The sequence below is a fragment of the Coregonus lavaretus genome, assembly GCF_964263955.1.
Source record: "Coregonus lavaretus genome assembly, contig: HAP1_SCAFFOLD_720, whole genome shotgun sequence".
NCBI lineage: Eukaryota > Metazoa > Chordata > Actinopteri > Salmoniformes > Salmonidae > Coregonus > Coregonus lavaretus.
Genome location: NW_028164941.1, coordinates 109,869 through 131,713, shown reverse-complemented (window position 1 = coordinate 131,713; position 21,845 = coordinate 109,869). Strand labels below are relative to the sequence as shown.

At 51.5% G+C, this 21,845-nt stretch overlaps 1 protein-coding gene across 1 annotated transcript in view; it reads right to left on the bottom strand.

Annotated features, from left to right (window-relative positions):
* The window catches only part of LOC311116436 (trinucleotide repeat-containing gene 6A protein-like), an 83,585-nt gene extending 70,042 nt beyond the window's left edge, over positions 1-13,543 (bottom strand). Inside the window, exons 1-4 of the mRNA XM_084191523.1 lie at positions 13,502-13,543; positions 9,143-9,190; positions 6,996-7,084; positions 1,861-4,561 (exon numbers count right to left, since the gene is read on the bottom strand). Of these exons, the coding sequence (XP_084047649.1) occupies positions 1,861-4,561; positions 6,996-7,084; positions 9,143-9,188 (2,836 nt within the window). The 5' untranslated portion in view covers positions 9,189-9,190; positions 13,502-13,543. The remainder of the gene's footprint in view (positions 1-1,860; positions 4,562-6,995; positions 7,085-9,142; positions 9,191-13,501) is intronic.
* Positions 13,544-21,845: the final 8,302 nt, after the last annotated feature.

The following is a 21,845-nucleotide window of genomic DNA, read 5'->3' as shown; positions in this document are numbered from 1 at the left end:
CCCCTTTCCTCTCAGTCTCTCCCCTTTCTCTGTCTCCCCCCTTCCTCTCAGTCTCCCCCTTTCCTCTCAGTCTCCCCCTTTCCTCTCAGTCTCCCCCCCTTTCTCTCAGTCTCCCCTCTTTCCTCTCAGTCTCTCCCCCCTTTCCTCTCAGTCTCTCCCCTTTCTCTGTCTCCCCCCTTCCTCTCAGTCTCCCCCTTTCCCCTCAGTCTCCCCCCTTCCTCTCAGTCTCTCCCCCTTTCCTCTCAGTCTCTCCCCCTTTCCTCTCAGTCTCTCCCCCTTTCCTCTCAGTCTCTCCTCCTTTTTCTCAGTCTCCCCCTTTCCTCTCAGTCTCTCCCCCTTTCTCCCAGTCTCTCCCCCTTTCCTCTCAGTCTCTCCCCCTTTCTCTGTCTCGCCCATTTCTCTCAGTCGCCCCCCTTTCTCTCAGTCTCCCCCCTTTCCTCTCAGTCTCCCCCCTTTCCTCTCAGTCTCCCCCCTTCCTCTCAGTCTCCCCCCTTCCTCTCAGTCTCCCCCTTTCCTCTCAGTCTCCCCCCTTCCTCTCAGTCTCCCCTTCCTCTGTCTCTCCACCCTTTCTCTCAGTCTCCCCCCTTCCTCTCAGTCTCCCCCCCTTCCTCTCAGTCTCTCCACCCTTCCTCTCAGTCTCCCCCCTTCCTCTCAGTCTCCCCTTTCTCTCAGTCTCCCCACTTTCTCTCAGTCTCTCCCCACTTTCTCTCAGTCTCTCCCCCTTTCCCTCAGTCTCCCCCACTTTCTCTCAGTCTCCCCCCTTTCCTCTCAGTCTCTCCCCCTTTCCTCTCAGTCTCCCCCCTTTCCTCTCAGTCTCCCCCTTTCCTCTCAGTCTCCCCCCTTTCCTCAGTCTCCCCCATTTCCTCTCAGTCTCCCCCCTTTCCTCTCAGTCTCCCCCCTTTCCCTCAGTCTCCCCCCTTTCTCTCAGTCTCCCCCACTTTCTCTCAGTCTCTCCCCACTTTCTCTCAGTCTCTCCCCCTTTCCCTCAGTCTCCCCCACTTTCTCTCAGTCTCCCCCCTTTCCTCTCAGTCTCTCCCCCTTTCCTCTCAGTCTCCCCCCTTTCCTCTCAGTCTCCCCCCTTCCTCTCAGTCTCCCCCCTTCCTCTCAGTCTCCCCCCTTTCCTCTCAGTCTCCCCCCTTTCCTCTCAGTCTCCCCCCTTTCCCTCAGTCTCCCCCCTTTCCTCTCAGTCTCCCCCCTTTCCTCCCAGTCTCCCCCCTTTCCCTCAGTCTCCCCCCTTTCCCTCAGTCTCCCCCCCCTCTGGAACTCTGTATTTCAGGCCAAACAAAGGTCTGTGTTTCTGTCTGCGCTCTCAGCTCAGAGGGAGAAAACCAATGCTTAGAACATTCCAGAAGGATGACGCAACCATAAAAGCCCTGAACACACACTAAGGGGAGGTGTAGGACACAATGTGGGTGTGTGTGTGTGTGGTGTGTGTGTGTGTGTGTGTGTGGTGTGCGCGTGTGTGTGTGGTGTGTGCGTGTGTGTGTGGTGTGTGCGTGTGGTGTGTGTGTGTGTGTGTGTGGTGTGGTGTGTGTGTGTGTGTGGTGTGCGCGTGTGTGTGTGGTGTGTGCGTGTGTGTGTGGTGTGTGCGTGTGGTGTGTGTGTGTGTGTGGTGTGGTGTGTGTGTGTGTGTGTGTGTGGTGTGCGCGTGTGTGTGTGGTGTGCGCGTGTGTGTGTGGTGTGTGCGTGTGGTGTGTGTGTGTGTGTGTGTGTGTGTGTGGTGTGTGTGTGTGTGTACGGTGTGTGTGTGTGTGGTGTGTGTGTGTGTGTGTACGGTGTGTGTGTGGTGTGTGGTGTGTGTGTGTGTGTGTGGTGTGTGTGGTGTCCATACAGTGTGAGTGTACAGCCCCCTCCACTCACCAGGGCTGCAGGTCTTGTCCTTGTTGGCCACGCTGTTCTGGGGTGGGGGGGGCTGCTGCTGGGGCTGGGGGGGTGTGGTCACGGCCATGGCGTCCTGCTCTGATTGGCTGGTCTTGTTCCACATATTAACCCCGCTGCAGTTGTATTTGCTCGGGTCTCCCCACGCGGCGGTCCCGTCATCGATCTCCATCCTCCTCCTCACCGACTCCGGACTGGGCTCCTCCCACCCCGTAGACTCTTCCTCCTTGTGGGACGGTCCAGCGGGGACCGCCGCCCCCCCCATCCAGCCGCTGGGTTTGGAAACCCCGGAGCCTGGGGGAGGTCCTCTAGGGTCCGGGCCGGGGTTGGGGTTAGAGTCTGGGCCTTTACCCCACTCGGAGGGGCAGGGTTTAGGCGCCGGGTCACCCCAGCTCTGAGAGGGGTGGCTGGGCTTCATGGCTGGCTCTCCCCAGCCCTCCTGGGTCGGGTGGTTCTGGGGCTGGGGCTTGGGGGGCTCTCCCCAGCCTGAGTGAGGGTTGTTGGGGTTGTTGCCGTGGGTCTGATCGGGCGTGCTGGACCCTCCGCTGCCGCCCCAGGTGCTGCTGCTGCTGCTGGGGTGTGTGTTGGTGTTGGCCGGACGGCCGGGCTCGCCCCATCCTCCAGACCCTGAGCGGTCGCTGTCGTTGTCCCATCCCCCAGACCCGCTAGTCTTCTGGGGCTGGCCCCAGTAGCTGCCCCCTCCTCCTCCTCTGGAGCGGTCTCCCCCACCACCACCACCACCACTAGGGGCGCCCCAGCCCTGCTTTTGGGGTTTAGGAGCGTTGGTCCAGGTGTTGGAGCGGTCCTCCTTCTGGCTGTCCCCCCAGGTAGAGGAGGAGTTGCTGTTGTTCTTAAAGGAGCTTCCATCCTCCCATCTCCCCTCTCCTCCAGTGGTGTCTCTGTCTCCACACCCAGACAAGGCCTTCCGCTCCGCCCAGCCAGACCCTCCTGACTCTGGGCCTGCGTTGTTGCCCGGCCCGTCCCCCCATCCTCCAGAGCTGGAGGTCTGAGAGGGTGCTTTATGGCCTGCCGAGCCCCAGCCGGGGCCTCCGTTACTGGGCTTCCTGTCGTTAGGTCTCGGGGCGGGAGAGGTGACGTCCCAGGCGGTGTTCTGGCGTACTGGGGTCTGGCCCCAGCCGGTGTTGCAGAGGACGCGAGGGTCCACGTCTGAGCTGGAGAGGACTGGCTGAGTTGACCCAGGGAGGGGGCCTCTTCGACGGGGGTCGTTCCTGTCCCCGTCGGAGTTAGGACCTCCAGAGCTCTCCCCACTCCCCTCGCTGCCTCCAGACCTCCCCCAGCACCCTCTCGGAGGTCCCTGCACTCCTCCTCTCGCTCCTCCTCCCATCCCGAGGGCGTCATCTTCGAGGCTCTTCCAGCCGTTGGCTCCTCCCCCTGGCTTCCGGCCGTCGCCGGAATGCCGAGAGTTGTTGCCGGGCAACGAGCTCCACTCCCCATTGGAAGGCTGCCTGTTGGAGGAGGAGCCGGACGAAGAAGAGGAGGAGGAGGAGGAAGAGGAGGCGGCGCCGCCGCCCCGCGGTCGGGGGATCCCGTCAGGACCCACTCCGTTCCCATTGCTCCCCACTCCGGCCCCCGAGGACAGGTTGTGAGGAAGGGGGGATGCAGCTGGGCCAGAGTCCCACCTCCCTCCAGGGGCCTTGCTGTTATTATTACCGTTGTAAGCAGCAGCAGCAGCAGGGGAGGACTGGCCCCGTCCCTGGCCGTTCACAGTGTCTCCAGGGCCCGACGCCCCCCAGGGCATAGAGAAGCCCCCTGCCAGGCCCTCGCTGCGGGGTTGCTGGGTGCCAGACAGGGGCCCGTTGGAGAGCTGATCTCCAGGGGCTGACCCCACTCCTCCTCCACCGGCTCCCCAGGAACGCAGCCCGGAGCCGGGCTCGCTCATCTGCACGGAGCCGCCTGTAGAGTTTGGTAAACTAGAGGTGTCGACGGCGTTAGTAGTGTTATTTGGTCCGTTGGTTGCTTCGGTGTTAAGGTGGCGAGCCTTGACAGTAGTACCGTTCAGGAGGTCGTGTCGCTGTTCAGCCAGAGACGGAGAGAGGCTGCCCGGCTGCATCCCTCCCCAGCCCAGAGAACCTCCCTGCAGGCCAATCTTACAGGCAGGGGGTCCCTGGGGGTCGGGCCAGGCACTGCGGTTAGCCTTTGGGTTCAAAGTGCTGGGGGTCACCTCCATTCCATTGGCCGACGCCCAGGGGCTCAGCTTGTTGGCGTGGCTACCGTCGGCGGCGGCGGCGTCGTCGTCGTTGGGGCCGATGTTCATCGTGGAGCCGTTAGCCACGCCACCCCACGGGCCCTTCACCGCCCCGTTACACGTTATTACGTCATCGCCGCCGTCGCTCCCGGGAGGGGCGCTGCCGTTAACCACCGTTAGCGGGGAGAAGCGGTTCCCCCCCTGCTGCCGGTTCCTGTTACCGTCTCCGTTTCCGTTAGCGCTGGGCGATGACACGGACGATGTCGCGGTGGCGGCCACCATCATCGTGGCGGCCAAGTTCTTCTCCGAGCCCGAGCTAGAGGCGGAGTCTGCGTCCATGCATTCTGAGGTGAGCTCGGGGTCGCTGCCGGAGCCGGAGCTGCTGCCGGCTGCAGAGTTCGAGCCTGAGGAGGACGAGGAGGAGGGCCAGGCGCTGGCGGGGGAGGGAGTGTCACTGCAGACCGAGTCTACCAGCACCTTGAAAATTAAATAAAAAAGTTAAACGTTTTAATAATAATAAAACAGTATTTATAAAGCGCGAGCTTGTTTAAAAAGGACCCAAATTCGCTTTAAAAATTGTATAATATCCACATGGCAGTCGTAGACACTGAAATACATGGATATTGCGTTGATATTGCGTCTGAAAACTTCGGAAAACTTCGGATCTTTTTAAAATCACTGAGATATCTTTATCAGAACTTGAGTTATGGGCTTTTAAAGTTGACTTCAGCCAAAAAAAAGTATAAAGTGAGAAAACAGCATTCAAAGATTCCATTAAGTTTTTTTTCTAATTCCACTGAGAGAAAAACACCAATCATCCCTTTACACTACTTACTACATTACTAACTAGCTAGTTCACTATTCAGTCTAAACTAGTCTGATTTCATTACTAACTAGCTAGTTCACTATTCAGTCTAAACCAGTCTGATTTCATTACTAACTAGCTAGTTCACTATTCAGACTAAACCAGTCTGATTTCATTACTAACTAGCTAGTTCACTATTCAGTCTAAACCAGTCTGATTTCATTACTAACTAGCTAGTTCACTATTCAGTCTAAACCAGTCTGATTTCATTACTAACTAGCTAGTTCACTATTCAGTCTAAACCAGTCTGATTTCATTACTAACTAGCTAGTTCACTATTCAGTCTAAACCAGTCTGATTTCATTACTAACTAGCTAGTTCACTATTCAGACTAAACCAGTCTGATTTCATTACTAACTAGCTAGTTCACTATTCAGTCTAAACCAGTCTGATTTCATTACTAACTAGCTAGTTCACTATTCAGTCTAAACCAGTCTGATTTCATTACTAACTAGCTAGTTCACTATTCAGTCTAAACCAGTCTGATTTCATTACTAACTAGCTAGTTCACTATTCAGTCTAAACCAGTCTGATTTCATTACTAACTAGCTAGTTCACTATTCAGTCTAAACCAGTCTGATTTCATTACTAACTAGCTAGTTCACTATTCAGTCTAAACCAGTCTGATTTCATTACTAACTAGCTAGTTCACTATTCAGTCTAAACCAGTCTGATTTCATTACTAACTAGCTAGTTCACTATTCAGTCTAAACCAGTCTGATTTCATTACTAACTAGCTAGTTCACTATTCAGTCTAAACCAGTCTGATTTCATTACTAACTAGCTAGTTCACTATTCAGTCTAAACCAGTCTGATTTCATTACTAACTAGCTAGTTCACTATTCAGTCTAAACCAGTCTGATTTCATTACTAACTAGCTAGTTCACTATTCAGACTAAACCAGTCTGATTTCATTACTAACTAGCTAGTTCACTATTCAGTCTAAACCAGTCTGATTTCATTACTAACTAGCTAGTTCACTATTCAGTCTAAACCAGTCTGATTTCATTACTAACTAGCTAGTTCACTATTCAGTCTAAACCAGTCTGATTTCATTACTAACTAGCTAGTTCACTATTCAGTCTAAACCAGTCTGATTTCATTACTAACTAGCTAGTTCACTATTCAGTCTAAACCAGTCTGATTTCATTACTAACTAGCTAGTTCACTATTCAGTCTAAACCAGTCTGATTTCATTACTAACTAGCTAGTTCACTATTCAGTCTAAACCAGTCTGATTTCATTACTAACTAGCTAGTTCACTATTCAGTCTAAACCAGTCTGATTTCATTACTAACTAGCTAGTTCACTATTCAGTCTAAACCAGTCTGATTTCATTACTAACTAGCTAGTTCACTATTCAGACTAAACCAGCCTGATTTCATTACTAACTAGCTAGTTCACTATTCAGTCTAAACCAGTCTGATTTCATTACTAACTAGCTAGTTCACTATTCAGACTAAACCAGCCTGATTTCATTACTAACTAGCTAGTTCACTATTCAGTCTAAACCAGTCTGATTTCATTACTAACTAGCTAGTTCACTATTCAGTCTAAACCAGCCTGATTTCATTACTAACTAGCTAGTTCACTATTCAGTCTAAACCAGTCTGATTTCATTACTAACTAGCTAGTTCACTATTCAGTCTAAACCAGTCTGATTTCATTACTAACTAGCTAGTTCACTATTCAGACTAAACCAGTCTGATTTCATTACTAACTAGCTAGTTCACTATTCAGTCTAAACCAGTCTGATCGAGTCAGGGAAGTTTGAGCTAGCGTTTTCACATTACGCACGCTAGCTAACCTTGGAAAATGTTCCTTAAGTAAATCATACTATTTCGTTTTTTTTTTTTTAAGTATTCAAAAACAACCAAAATCTAAATTTCCACAAAAAAAAAACTGATTTCCGTTGCATTTTTGGCGCGACGTCCGACAGGTTTCCCCGTAGGCCACCTCCACATATAACGTTCAAGTTCAAAATACAAGTGAAAAAAACATGGCAGGATTTACGTGTACATTTGGAGAAGGTCAGAGAGTACTCACCTTGCCCCAGTTACTGTTGCTGTCGCAGGGAGAACCAGAGCTCCAGGGGGAATTGTCATACTGCGAATCCAGGCCAGGGTGGTCCAGACCTGGGGAACAGAAAGGCGGCGGGGGGGGGGGAAGAGGTCGTTGGTGGAGGTTGGTTAGCTCTACAGAGAACACACACACACCAGGACAAATCTTCTTGCTTTCAACTAAATCATTGATTTTAACGTGTGGATTGGTGGAAGCTGTGGGATTGAACCCAGACATACACCCTGTTACTTAGTGAAAAGAAGGAAAGGTGCATTGTGTGTAAGTATTCCACAGGTTTCTCTGATCTCAGTAACACTATTGCTCTCAACGTGCCACTCTAACCTAATGCCCCAGTGTTGTCTGTGATAACCATGCAGACATTCACAGTGTGTGTCGGTCTAGTCAGCTGCCACCATTTTGTTTCGGCAGTGTGTGTGCCGGTCTAGTCAGCTGCCACCATTTTGTTTCGGCAGTGTGTGTGTCGGTCTAGTCAGCTGCCACCATTTTGTTTCGGCAGTGTGTGTGTCGGTCTAGTCAGCTGCCACCATTTTGTTTCGGCAGTGTGTGTGTCGGTCTAGTCAGCTGCCACCATTTTGTTTCAGCAGCATGATGTTACAGCCTACCACAGGATCAGACAGGTGAGGGAGTGTGGGGGGGGGGGGGGGGGGGGGGAGGGAGGGAGACGGGGGGGGGGAGACAGTGGAGACGGAGGAGGGAGGGAGACGGGGGGAGACGGAGGAGGGAGGGAGATGGGGGGAGGGAGGGAGACTGGGGGGGAGGGAGGGAGACAGTGGAGACGGAGGAGGGAGGGAGACGGGGGGGGGGGAGGGAGGGAGACGGGGGGGGGGGGGAGACGGGGGGGAGACGGGGGGGAGACGGGGGGAGGGGGGAGGGAGACAGTGGAGACGGAGGAGGGAGGGAGACGGGGGGGGGGGTGAGGGGAGTGAGTGAGTGAGGGAGGGAGACGGGGAAGACAGGGGAGGGAGGGAGAAGGGGGAAGGGGGGAGACATGGGGAGGGAGACGGGGGGAGACAGGGGAGGGAGACGGGGGGGGAGGGGAGAGGGAGGGAGACAGTGGAGACGGAGGAGGGAGGGAGACGGGGGGAGACAGGGGAGGGAAAAGGAAGGACATTGGAGAGGGGGGGCTGTTGGTTCTTCTACTGCTAGCAGCTCTTCCTCAGTACTAAAGGAAGCCTTTCATGTCTCCTATATCCCTCCACCCCCCTCTATTCTCATTCTCTATCCGTTCTTCTCAGAATTAGCCACCCTGGTTCTCTGGAAAGCCGCTCTCATTCTCGTCAGTCACACACACACACACACGATGGCTGCCAAGTCAGAATGCTCCCTCTCCCTCCTCTCTCCCTCCCTCCCTCCATCCTCTCTAGCTGTCTGTGCCTTTGTACCCTAACCCCTACCTTTGTACCCTAACCCCTACCTTTGTACCCTAACCCCTACCTTTGTACCCTAACCCCTACCTTTGTAGGAGCCATGCTGTGACAAAAGTAGTTTAAGGTGGACAGCAGGCAAGGTGAGACTATCTAAAGGTGGACAGCAGGCAAGGTGAGACTATCTAAAGGTGGACAGCAGGCAAGGTGAGACTATCTAAAGGTGGACAGCAGGCAAGGTGAGACTATCTAAAGGTGGACAGCAGGCAAGGTGAGACTATCTAAAGGTGGACAGCAGGCAAGGTGAGACTATCTAAAGGTGGACAGCAGGCAAGGTGAGACTATCTAAAAGTGGACAGCAGGCAAGGTGAGACTATCTAAAAGTGGACAGCAGGCAAGGTGAGACTATCTAAAAGTGGACAGCAGGCAAGGTGAGACTATCTAAAGGTGGACAGCAGGCAAGGTGAGACTATCTAAAGGTGGACAGCAGGCAAGGTGAGACTATCTAAAGGTGGACAGCAGGCAAGGTGAGACTATCTAAAGGTGGACAGCAGGCAAGGTGAGACTATCTAAAGGTGGACAGCAGGCAAGATCAGACAAGGACCGACACACTGAGTCGACATAACAGCATTAACGTTAACGTGAGCTCCTGGGGGGACTTCAGGAATGCACTTGTTGTCTGACTGTAGTAGTATAGGGAGAGGTTCAGAGGCAGAGACAACAGGAGGCAAGGTCAAAGGTTGTCACCTGTTTGGTTAGGGGAGTGGCTGACCGAGTCCCGAATTGGAGCCATGCCTAGGATACAAGACAGAAGAGAGGCAAGAACATGAGAGAGAGGAGGATAAAGAGAGAGAGAGAGAGGGGGAGGGAGAGAGAGAGGGAGGAGAGAATGATAGATAGAGAGAGGACAGAGAGAGAGAGAGGATAGATAGAGAGAACATGGGAGAGCGAGAGAGAGTAGGAGAGAGAAAGATACATTGATAGATAGATAGACAGATAGAGATAGAGAGAGAGAGAGAACATGAGAGAGAGACAGAGAGAGAGAGAGAACATGAGAGAGAGACAGAGAGAGAGAGAACAAGAGAGAGAACATGAGAGAGAGACAGAGAGAGAGAGAACATGAGAGACAGAGAGAGTAAAAACCCATAATAGAATATTAAACAGCAGCAGAAGAAATAAAGCAGGTTTAAAAGAAGAGACGAGCAACATGACCACTCAGTTGGTCCTAGTTTAGATACTGTCTAGGTACACTACCACCTGCTCCTAGTTTAGATACTGTCTAGGTACACTACAAACGTATTAACACCACCACCACCCCTACAGACACCACCACTACTGTCTAGTTCATTATTACCACCACCACCACCCCTACAGACACTACCACCACTACTGTCTAGTTCATTATTACCACCACCACCCCTACAGACACTACCACCACTACTGTCTAGTTCATTATTACCACCACCACCACCCATACAGACACTACCACCACTACTGTCTAGTTCATTATTACCACCACCACCACCCCTACAGACACTACCACCACTACTGTCTAGTTCATTATTACCACCACCACCACCACCCCTACAGACACTACCACCACTACTGTCTAGTTCATTATTACCACCACCACCACCCCTACATACACTACCACCACTACTGTCTAGTTCATTATTACCACCACCACCCCCCCTACAGACACTACCACCACTACTGTCTAGTTCATTATTACCACCACCACCCCTACAGACACTACCACCACTACTGTCTAGTTCATTATTACCACCACCACCACCACCCCTACAGACACTACCACCACTACTGTCTAGTTCATTATTACCACCACCACCACCCCTACAGACACTACCACCACTACTGTCTAGTTCATTATTACCACCACCACCCCTACAGACACTACCACCACTACTGTCTAGTTCATTATTACCACCACCACCCCTACAGACACTACCACCACTACTGTCTAGTTCATTATTACCACCACCACCACCCCTACAGACACTACCACCACTACTGTCTAGTTCATTATTACCACCACCACCACCCCTACAGACACTACCACCACTACTGTCTAGTTCATTATTACCACCACCACCCCTACAGACACTACCACCACTACTGTCTAGTTCATTATTACCACCACCACCACCACCCCTACAGACACTACCACCACTACTGTCTAGTTCATTATTACCACCACCACCACCACCCCTACAGACACTACCACCACTACTGTCTAGTTCATTATTACCACCACCACCCCTACAGACACTACCACCACTACTGTCTAGTTCATTATTACCACCACCCCCACCACCCCTACAGACACTACCACCACTACTGTCTAGTTCATTATTACCAACACCACCCCTACAGACACTACCACCACTACTGTCTAGTTCATTATTACCACCACCACCACCCCTACAGACACTACCACCACTACTGTCTAGTTCATTATTACCACCACCCCCACCACCCCTACAGACACTACCACCACTACTGTCTAGTTCATTATTACCACCACCACCCCCCCTACAGACACTACCACCACTACTGTCTAGTTCATTATTACCACCACCACCACCCCTACAGACACTACCACCACTACTGTCTAGTTCATTATTACCACCACCCCCACCACCCCTACAGACACTACCACCACTACTGTCTAGTTCATTATTACCACCACCACCACCACCCCTACAGACACTACCACCACTACTGTCTAGTTCATTATTACCACCACCACCACCCCTACAGACACTACCACCACTACTGTCTAGTTCATTATTACCACCACCCCCACCACCCCTACAGACACTACCACCACTACTGTCTAGTTCATTATTACCACCACCACCACCACCCCTACAGACACTACCACCACTACTGTCTAGTTCATTATTACCACCACCACCCCTACAGACACTACCACCACTACTGTCTAGTTCATTATTACCACCACCACCACCACCCCTACAGACAATACCACCACTACTGTCTAGTTCATTATTACCACCACCACCACCCCTACAGACACTACCACCACTACTGTCTAGTTCATTATTACCACCACCACCCCCCCCTACAGACACTACCACCACTACTGTCTAGTTCATTATTACCACCACCACCACCCCTACAGACACTACCACCACTACTGTCTAGTTCATTATTACCACCACCACCACCCCTACAGACACTACCACCACTACTGTCTAGTTCATTATTACCACCACCACCACCCCTACAGACACTACCACCACTACTGTCTAGTTCATTATTACCACCACCACCACCCCTACAGACACTACCACCACTACTGTCTAGTTCATTATTACCACCACCACCACCCCTACAGACACTACCACCACTACTGTCTAGTTCATTATTACCACCACCACCACCCCTACAGACACTACATGCTAGTGCTTCTAACTACTGCTGTCTACTATGACACATTAGTATGTCTATGTGATCCCTGTGGGAATTAATCCCACTATCTCAGTGTTAACCTACTGAACCATAGAGGACCTTAGTGTTGGCAGTGTTAACCTACTGAGCCATAGAGGACCTTAGTGTTGGCAGTGTTAACCTACTGAGCCATAGAGGACCTTAGTGTTGGCAGTGTTAACCTACTGAGCCATAGAGGACCTTAGTGTTGGCAGTGTTAACCTACTGAGCCATAGAGGACCTTAGTGTTGGCAGTGTTAACCTACTGAGACATAGAGGACCTTAGTGTTGGCAGTGTTAACCTACTGAGACATAGAGGACCTTAGTGTTGGCAGTGTTAACCTACTGAACCATAGAGGACCTTAGTGTTGGCAGTGTTAACCTACTGAGCCATAGAGGGCCTTAGTGTTGGCAGTGTTAACCTACTGAACCATAGAGGACCTTAGTGTTGGCAGTGTTAACCTACTGAGCCATAGAGGACCTTAGTGTTGGCAGTGTTAACCTACTGAGACATAGAGGACCTTAGTGTTGGCAGTGTTAACCTACTGAGACATAGAGGACCTTAGTGTTGGCAGTGTTAACTTACTGAGACATAGAGGACCTTAGTGTTGGCAGTGTTAACCTACTGAGCCATAGAGGACCTTAGTGTTGGCAGTGTTAACCTACTGAGCCATAGAGGACCTTAGTGTTGGCAGTGTTAACCTACTGAACCATAGAGGACCTTAGTGTTGGCAGTGTTAACCTACTGAGACATAGAGGACCTTAGTGTTGGCAGTGTTAACCTACTGAGCCATAGAGGACCTTAGTGTTGGCAGTGTTAACCTACTGAGCCATAGAGGACCTTAGTGTTGGCAGTGTTAACCTACTGAGCCATAGAGGACCTTAGTGTTGGCAGTGTTAACCTACTGAGCCATAGAGGACCTTAGTGTTGGCAAGTGTTAACCTACTGAGGACATAGAGGACCTTAGTGTTGGCAGTGTTAACCTACTGAACCATAGAGGACCTTAGTGTTGGCAGTGTTAACCTACTGAACCATAGAGGACCTTAGTGTTGGCAGTGTTAACCTACTGAGACATAGAGGACCTTAGTGTTGGCAGTGTTAACCTACTGAGCCATAGAGGACCTTAGTGTTGGCAGTGTTAACCTACTGAGACATAGAGGACCTTAGTGTTGGCAGTGTTAACCTACTGAGACATAGAGGACCTTAGTGTTGGCAGTGTTAACCTACTGAACCATAGAGGACCTTAGTGTTGGCAGTGTTAACCTACTGAGCCATAGAGGACCTTAGTGTTGGCAGTGTTAACCTACTGAGCCATAGAGGGCCTTAGTGTTGGCAGTGTTAACCTACTGAGACATAGAGGACCTTAGTGTTGGCAGTGTTAACCTACTGAGACATAGAGGACCTTAGTGTTGGCAGTGTTAACCTACTGAGCCATAGAGGACCTTAGTGTTGGCAGTGTTAACCTACTGAGCCATAGAGGACCTTAGTGTTGGCAGTGTTAACCTACTGAGACATAGAGGACCTTAGTGTTGGCAGTGTTAACCTACTGAGACAGAGGAATAATGCCATTTCAGATGTAGCCTAGGTGAGGTGAGGTAATGTTCATAGAAATCAAATCTCCATTTTATTACCTGTTAGTGGCGCTGCCTGTCCGGTGGCGGTCCGGGTCAGGGCGCCCCCTGCTGTGTGGAGGACAGCTGCACCGGGGTTTCCTAGAGCCACGGGGTCAGCTAGTGGTTAGGAGGTCAGGGCTCAGGGCTGGACACACGGGGCTAGCCTGGGAGAGGGGCTGGCGGCTGGCTGGAACCCTGTTGGCATCGCTGAAGATGCTCGGAGCAGAATGTGTGTGTTGTGTGTGTGTGTGTGTGTGTGTGTGTGTGTGTGTGTGTGTGTGTGTGTAGTGGGGAGGTTGTCGTTCAGATGGCAGGCCGAGGATCAGGACTCTGCCTGGATTTGATATGTTCTGATACTGCAGAGGAGGAAGAGGAGGAGGGAGGAAGAGGAGGAGAGGAGGGAGGAGGAGGAGAGGAGGAGGGGAGGGAGAGCAGGAGAGGAGGAGGGAGGGAGAGGAGGAGGGAGGGAGAGGAGGAGAGGAGGAAGAGGAGGGAGAGGAGGAGAGGAGGAGGGAGGGAGAGGAGGAGAGAGGAGGGAGGAAGAGGAGGAGGGAGGGAGAGGAGGAGAGGAGGAGGGAGGGAGAGGAGGAGGGAGGAGGGAGGAAGAGGAGGAGGGAGGGAGAGGAGGAGGGAGGAGGGAGGAAGAGGAGGAGGGAGGGAGAGGAGGAGGAGGGAGAGGAGGAGAGGAGGAGGGGAGGAGGGAGGGAGAGGAGGAGGGAGGAAGAGGAGGAGAGGAGGAGAGGAGGAAGAGGAGGAGAGGAGGAGGGAGGAAGAGGAGGAGAGGAGGAGGGAGGGAAGAGGAGGAGGGAGGAGGGAGGGAGGGAGGAGGGAGGGAGAGGAGGAGGGAGGGAGAGGAGGAGAGGGAGGAGGAGGGGAGAGGGAGGCGAGGAGGAGGGAGGAAGAGGAGGAGGGAGGAGGGGAGGAGAGGAGGAGGGAGGAGAGGAGGAGAGGAGGAGGGAGGAGGGAGGGAGAGGAGGAGGGAGGAAGAGGAGGAGAGGAGGAGGGAGGGAGAGGAGGAGAGGAGGAGGGAGGAAGAGAAGGAGGGAGGTAGGAGGAAGAGACAAATTAGTTAGGTTGGATTCTCCTCCTGTGTACTTTGATGTGAGTGTCAGACACCAGAACTTCTCCTGCTTCCACCTCCTCTATCGTCTATACTAAAACCTTTCAGCTGGCTGTCTGCCTGTCTGCCTGTCTGGCTGCCTGTCTGTCTGTCTGTCTCCACACTTCTCTTGATCCAGCCACTGACTAACACAGACACACTCCACACTTAGTGACAGTGTTCCCCTTCGCTCTCTCTCCCTCCCAGGAGAATATCATGGACACCAGGCGGTGTAGCGCAGCGGCAGTCTGGTAATTCCACACCACTTCTAGGAGAACAGAATCTCTGTGTGTCTGTTTGCAAACATGGCCAAGAGCCCAGAGCGTAGAGATCACATTACAGTCACAGGTGTGTTACTCCCCTCCCCTCCGATGACTTGTGAGAACAGGGAAGGAACTCTAGTCTCTGTTATACAACAGGATTTGGAAAAGATCTGCCTCCATGGCAACAAAATCTCTTAGAAGAGAGAAAGCGGGCAAGCTAGGTGTTGGTATGTGGACTAGGTGTTGGTATGTGGACTAGGTGTTGGCTTAGGTGTTGGTATGTGGACTAGGTGTTGGGTTAGGTGTTGGTATGTGGACTAGGTGTTGGTATGTGGACTAGGTGTTGGTATGTGGACTAGGTGTTGGGTTAGGTGTTGTATGTGGACTAGGTGTTGGTATGTGGACTAGGTGTTGGTATGTGGACTAGGTGTTGAATGTGGACTAGGTGTTGGCTTAGGTGTTGGTATGTGGACTAGGTGTTGGGTTAGGTGTTGGTATGTGGACTAGGTGTTGGTATGTGGACTATGTGTTGGTATGTGGACTAGGTGTTGGTATGTGGACTAGGTGTTGGTATGTGGACTAGGTGTTGGGTTAGGTGTTGTATGTGGACTAGGTGTTGGTTAGGGTGTTGGTATGTGGACTAGGTGTTGGTATGTGGACTAGGTGTTGGTATGTGGACTAGGTGTTGGTATGTGGACTAGGTGTTAGGTGTTGGTATGTGGACTAGGTGTTGGTATGTGGACTAGGTGTTAGGTGTTGGTATGTGGACTAGGTGTTAGGTGTTGGTATGTGGACTAGGTGTTGGTATGTGGACTAGGTGTTGGTATGTGGTCTAGGTGTTGGTATGTGGACTAGGTGTTGGTATGTGGACTAGGTGTTGGTATGTGGACTAGGTGTTGGTATGTGGACTAGGTGTTGGGTTAGGTGTTGGTATGTGGACTAGGTGTTGGTATGTGGACTAGGTGTTGGTATGTGGACTATGTGTTGGTATGTGGACTAGGTGTTGGTATATGGACTAGGTGTTGGGTTAGGTGTTGTATGTGGACTAGGTGCTGGTTAGGTGTTGGTATGTGGACTAGGTGTTGGTATGTGGACTAGGTGTTGGTATGTGGACTAGGTGTTAGGTGTTGGTATGTGGACTAGGTGTTGGGTTAGGTGTTGGTATGTGGACTAGGTGTTGGGTTAGGTGTTGGTATGTGGACTAGGTGTTGATATTTGTATTTATTATGGATCCCCATTAGTTCCTGCCAAGGCAGCAGCTACTCTTCCTGGGGTCCAGCAAAATTAAGGCGGTTATACATTTTTAAAAAAACATTGCAATACATTCATAACAGATTTCACAACATATTAAGTGTGTGCCCTCAGGCAGCGAGAGGACGCGCAAGGGCGACAGAGCTCAGAGTGGGAGTTTGGGCGAGATGGGGGAGAGGAGAGGGGGAGAGGAGAGGGGGAGAGGAGAGAGACGGAGGAGTGGCTAAAAGAACAAGTGGCTGTAAAAGTTAATGTCAACCCTTGACTGGGGTGTGCAGGACTTTGCTCCAGGCCTTCACTAACACACCCGTTTCCAACGCTGAACTAAAATCATGTTTTTTTTTCATTCTGGTGGGGACGGGATTATCTGAAGATGCTACGTTACTGCAGGGCTAGAATGAAAGCCTGCACCCCTGTGGCTAATCAACAGAGTGACTGAGCGGTTGTAGAAACCACCCACAGAGGAGAGAGAGAGCACGACGACAACACAACAGGAAACTACATGTATTGTCCTCCAGGGAAAGGAAGTCTCTTTACACCTTTATATAAACAACCCTGTACTAAAATACACTGACTAGAAACATCTAGAAGACAGGAAAGAGGTGGATCGCCAGGTCTGTTCTCTGCAGTGAGGTTGGTTCAGCCTGTGGGGTAGATACTAGATAGCCTGGTCTGTTCTCTGCAGTGAGGTTGGTTCAGCCTGGGGGGGTAGATACTAGATAGCCTGGTCTGTTCTCTGCAGTGAGGTTGGTTCAGCCTGTGGGGTAGATACTAGATAGCCTGGTCTGTTCTCTGCAGTGAGGTTGGTTCAGCCTGTGGGGTAGATACTAGATAGCCTGGTCTGTTCTCTGCAGTGAGGTTGGTTCAGCCTGTGGGGTAGATACTAGATAGCCTGGTCTGTTCTCTGCAGTGAGGTTGGTTCAGCCTGTGGGGTAGATACTAGATAGCCTGGTCTGTTCTCTGCAGTGAGGTTGGTTCAGCCTGTGGGGTAGATACTAGATAGCCTGGTCTGTTCTCTGCAGTGAGGTTGGTTCAGCCTGTGGGGTAGATACTAGATAGCCTGGTCTGTTCTCTGCAGTGAGGTTGGTTCAGCCTGTGGGGTAGATACTAGATAGCCTGGTCTGTTCTCTGCAGTGAGGTTGGTTCAGCCTGTGGGGTAGATACTAGATAGCCTGGTCTGTTCTCTGCAGTGAGGTTGGTTCAGCCTGTGGGGTAGATACTAGATAGCCTGGTCTGTTCTCTGCAGTGAGGTTGGTTCAGCCTGTGGGGTAGATACTAGATAGCCTGGTCTGTTCTCTGCAGTGAGGTTGGTTCAGCCTGTGGGGTAGATACTAGATAGCCTGGTCTGTTCTCTGCAGTGAGGTTGGTTCAGCCTGTGGGGTAGATACTAGATAGCCTGGTCTGTTCTCTGCAGTGAGGTTGGTTCAGCCTGTGGGGTAGATACTAGATAGCCTGGTCTGTTCTCTGCAGTGAGGTTGGTTCAGCCTGTGGGGTAGATACTAGATAGCCTGGTCTGTTCTCTGCAGTGAGGTTGGTTCAGCCTGTGGGGTAGATACTAGATAGCCTGGTCTGTTCTCTGCAGTGAGGTTGGTTCAGCCTGTGGGGTAGATACTAGATAGCCTGGTCTGTTCTCTGCAGTGAGGTTGGTTCAGCCTGTGGGGTAGATACTAGATAGCCTGGTCTGTTCTCTGCAGTGAGGTTGGTTCAGCCTGTGGGGTAGATACTAGATAGCCTGGTCTGTTCTCTGCAGTGAGGTTGGTTCAGCCTGTGGGGTAGATACTAGATAGCCTGGTCTGTTATCTGCAGTGAGGTTGGTTCAGCCTGGGGGTAGATACTAGATAGCCTGGTCTGTTCTCTGCAGTGAGGTTGGTTCAGCCTGTGGGGTAGATACTAGATAGCCTGGTCTGTTCTCTGCAGTGAGGTTGGTTCAGCCTGGGGGGTAGATACTAGATAGCCTGGTCTGTTCTCTGCAGTGAGGTTTGTTCAGCCTGTGGGGTAGATACTAGATAGCCTGGTCTGTTCTCTGCAGTGAGGTTGGTTCAGCCTGTGGGGTAGATACTAGATAGCCTGGTCTGTTCTCTGCAGTGAGGTTGGTTCAGCCTGTGGGGTAGATACTAGATAGCCTGGTCTGTTCTCTGCAGTGAGGTTGGTTCAGCCTGGGGGTAGATACTAGATAGCCTGGTCTGTTCTCTGCAGTGAGGTTGGTTCAGCCTGTGGGGTAGATACTAGATAGCCTGGTCTGTTCTCTGCAGTGAGGTTGGTTCAGCCTGGGGGTAGATACTAGATAGCCTGGTCTGTTCTCTGCAGTGAGGTTGGTTCAGCCTGGGGGTAGATACTAGATAGCCTGGTCTGTTCTCTGCAGTGAGGTTGGTTCAGCCTGTGGGGTAGATACTAGATAGCCTGGTCTGTTCTCTGCAGTGAGGTTGGTTCAGCCTGTGGGGTAGATACTAGATAGCCTGGTCTGTTCTCTGCAGTGAGGTTGGTTCAGCCTGGGGGGTCGATACTAGATAGCCTGGTCTGTTCTCTGCAGTGAGGTTGGTTCTAGCCTGTGGGGTAGATACTAGATAGCCTGGTCTGTTCTCTGCAGTGAGGTTGGTTCAGCCTGTGGGGTAGATACTAGATAGCCTGGTCTGTTCTCTGCTGTGAGGTTGTAGGTTAGTCCCCTGTAGCTCAGTTGGTAGGGCATGGCGCTTGCAACGCCAGGGTTGTGGGTTCGTTTCCCACGGGAGGGCCAGTATGAAAATGTATGCACTCACTAACTGTAAGACGCTCTGGATAAGAGCGTCTGCTAAATGACTAAAATGTAGCACCTTCCTAATATTGAGTTGCACTCCCCCCCCCCCCCACTTTTGACCTTATAACAGCCTCAATTCGTCGGGGCATGAACTCTACTAGAGTCAAAAGCCTTCCACAGGGATGCTGGCCCATGTTGACTCCAATGCTTCCAACAGTTGTGTCAAGTTGCTGGATGTGGACCATTCTTGATACACAGGGGAAACCGTTGAGCGTGAAAAACCCAGCAGCGTTGCAGTTCTTGGCACAAACCGGTGCGTCTGGCACCTACTACCATACCCCGTTCAAAGGCACTTCAATCTTTTGTCTTGCCCATTCACCCTCTGAATGGCACACATACACAATCCATGTCTCAATTGTCTCAAGGCTGAAAAATCCTTCTTTAACCTGTCTTCACCCCTTCATCTACACTGATTGAAGTGGATTTAACAAGTGACATCAATAAGGGATCATAGCTTTTACCTGGATTCACCTGGTCAGTCTATGTCATGGAAAGAGCAGGGGTTCTTAATGATTTGTCCACTCAGCGTATGTATCACAGAGACAGTACCTGAGGAGGGTGTGGTGTAACAGGACTCAATGATGCCAGAGGAGGAATTAACACTTATAGGAAGGACTGCTGAGACATGTAGCGGCTACGCTACATAATAACACATAGCTACCCTGCAGAACAGCTAGGCTAACAACATGTAACTGGCTAGTAGCCGCACCTGCAGAACAGCTAGGCTAACAACATGTAACTAGCTAGTAGCCACCCTGCAGAACAGCTAGGCTAACAACACCTGCAGAACAGCTAGGCTAACAACATGTAACTAGCTAGTAGACACCCTGCAGAACAGCTAGGCTAACAACATGTAACCAGCTAGTAGCCACCCTGCAGAACAGCTAGGCTAACAACATGTAACTGGCTAGTAGCCGCACCTGCAGAACAGCTAGGCTAACAACATGTAACTAGCTAGTAGCCACCCTGCAGAACAGCTAGGCTAACAACATGTAACTAGCTAGTAGCCGCATCTGCAGAACAGCTAGGCTAACAACATGTAACCAGCTAGTAGCCGCACCTGCAGAACAGCTAGGCTAACAACATGTAGCTAGCTAGTAGCCACCCTGCAGAACAGCTAGGCTAACAACATGTAACTAGCTAGTAGCCACCCTGCAGAACAGCTAGGCTAACAACATGTAACCAGCTAGTAGCCACCCTGCAGAACAGCTAGGCTAACAACATGTAACCAGCTAGTAGCTACCCTGCAGAACAGCTAGGCTAACAACATGTAACTAGCTAGTAGCCGCACCTGCAGAACAGCTAGGCTAACAACATGTAACTAGCTAGTAGCCACCCTGCAGAACAGCTAGGCTAACAACATGTAACTAGCTAGTAGCCACCCTGCAGAACAGCTAGGCTAACAACATGTAACCAGCTAGTAGCCACCCTGCAGAACAGCTAGGCTAACAACATGTAACCAGCTAGTAGCTACCCTGCAGAACAGCTAGGCTAACAACATGTAACTAGCTAGTAGCCACCCTGCAGAACAGCTAGGCTAACAACATGTAACTAGCTAGTAGCTGTCTAGGGCAGGAGATAAGTTAACCCTGCTACTGAGGCCCACTCCTGACTCAAACCCAGCCTGACTATCAACTGTATCACTCCAACCAGTAAAAACAACCCCAGTGGCCTGGTCTGGGCACACTGCCCCGCTCCAGTGGTTCCCCCCCCCCACCAGAGTTGGGGTCAATTCTGTTCCATTTCGTCAATTAAGGAAGTAGGCCTAAACGTACCATTCTAATTCTTCTCAATTGCATTTCCTTGATTACTCGCGTCCTCTCTCCTCACCACCTATTGAACGAGAAGGTTAGATGTTCCTCCCCTCTGATCTTCTCAGCCGATGGGTTTTGAGGCCGGGGGTCGAGAGGACGCAAAGAGAATGAAGGGAAATGAAAGTGAGATTGTCCCTTAGCGTTGTGTTGACAACGCAGCCCACCATGTTGTCTCAGAAAACCATGTAGGGTAATACACTGAGCTGACGCTGGGCCGAGGCTACTGGGCTGAGACCAGGCTACCGGCCCGGGCCGAGCTGGAGACCAGGCTACCGGGCTGAGACCAGGCTACCGGGCTGAGACCAGGCTACCGGGCTGAGCTGGAGACCAGGCTACCGGGCTGAGCTGGAGACCAGGCTACCGGGCTGAGACCAGGCTACCGGGCTGAGCTGGAGACCAGGCTACCGGGCTGAGACCAGGCTACCGGGCTGAGCGGGAGACCAGGCTACCGGGCTGAGCTGGAGACCAGGCTACCGGGCTGAGCTGGAGACCAGGCTACCGGGCTGAGCTGGAGACCAGGCTACCGGGCTGAGCTGGAGACCAGGCTACCGGGCTGAGCTGGAGACCAGGCTACCGGGCTGAGCTGGAGACCAGGATACCGGGCTGAGACCAGGCTACCGGGCTGAGCTGGAGACCAGGCTACCGGGCTGAGCGGGAGACCATGTTGTTTTACCATGGAAACCTCCAGATAATAGCAGCGTTGTGTTGTTGTTGTGTAAGACATGTTTCTACATCACGCTGCAGGGTTTAAATCTCTCTAACCACTTCTAATGGTTCAGTCCACAACAGCACAACATCTAACCGTGGCCGAGGTTTCATCCATTGGCTCTTCAAGGCCAAAAAGGGGGAGGGTTCAAACAGAGGACAGCCATTAGCGTCAGTCTTGGTAGATTAGAATTCTGTTGATGTTGATGACTGTTGATATAGGGCGGCAGGTAGCTTAGTGGTTAAGAGCGTTGTGCCAGTAACCGAAAGGTCGCTGGTTCTAATCCCCCAGCCGACTAGGTTGAAAAATCTGTCGATGTGCCCTTGAGCAAGGCACTTAACCGTAATCGCTCCTGTATGTCGCTCTGGATAAGAGCGTCTGCTAAATGACTAAAAATGTAAATGTAATGACTAAATGGTGTACGATGTCAAATAT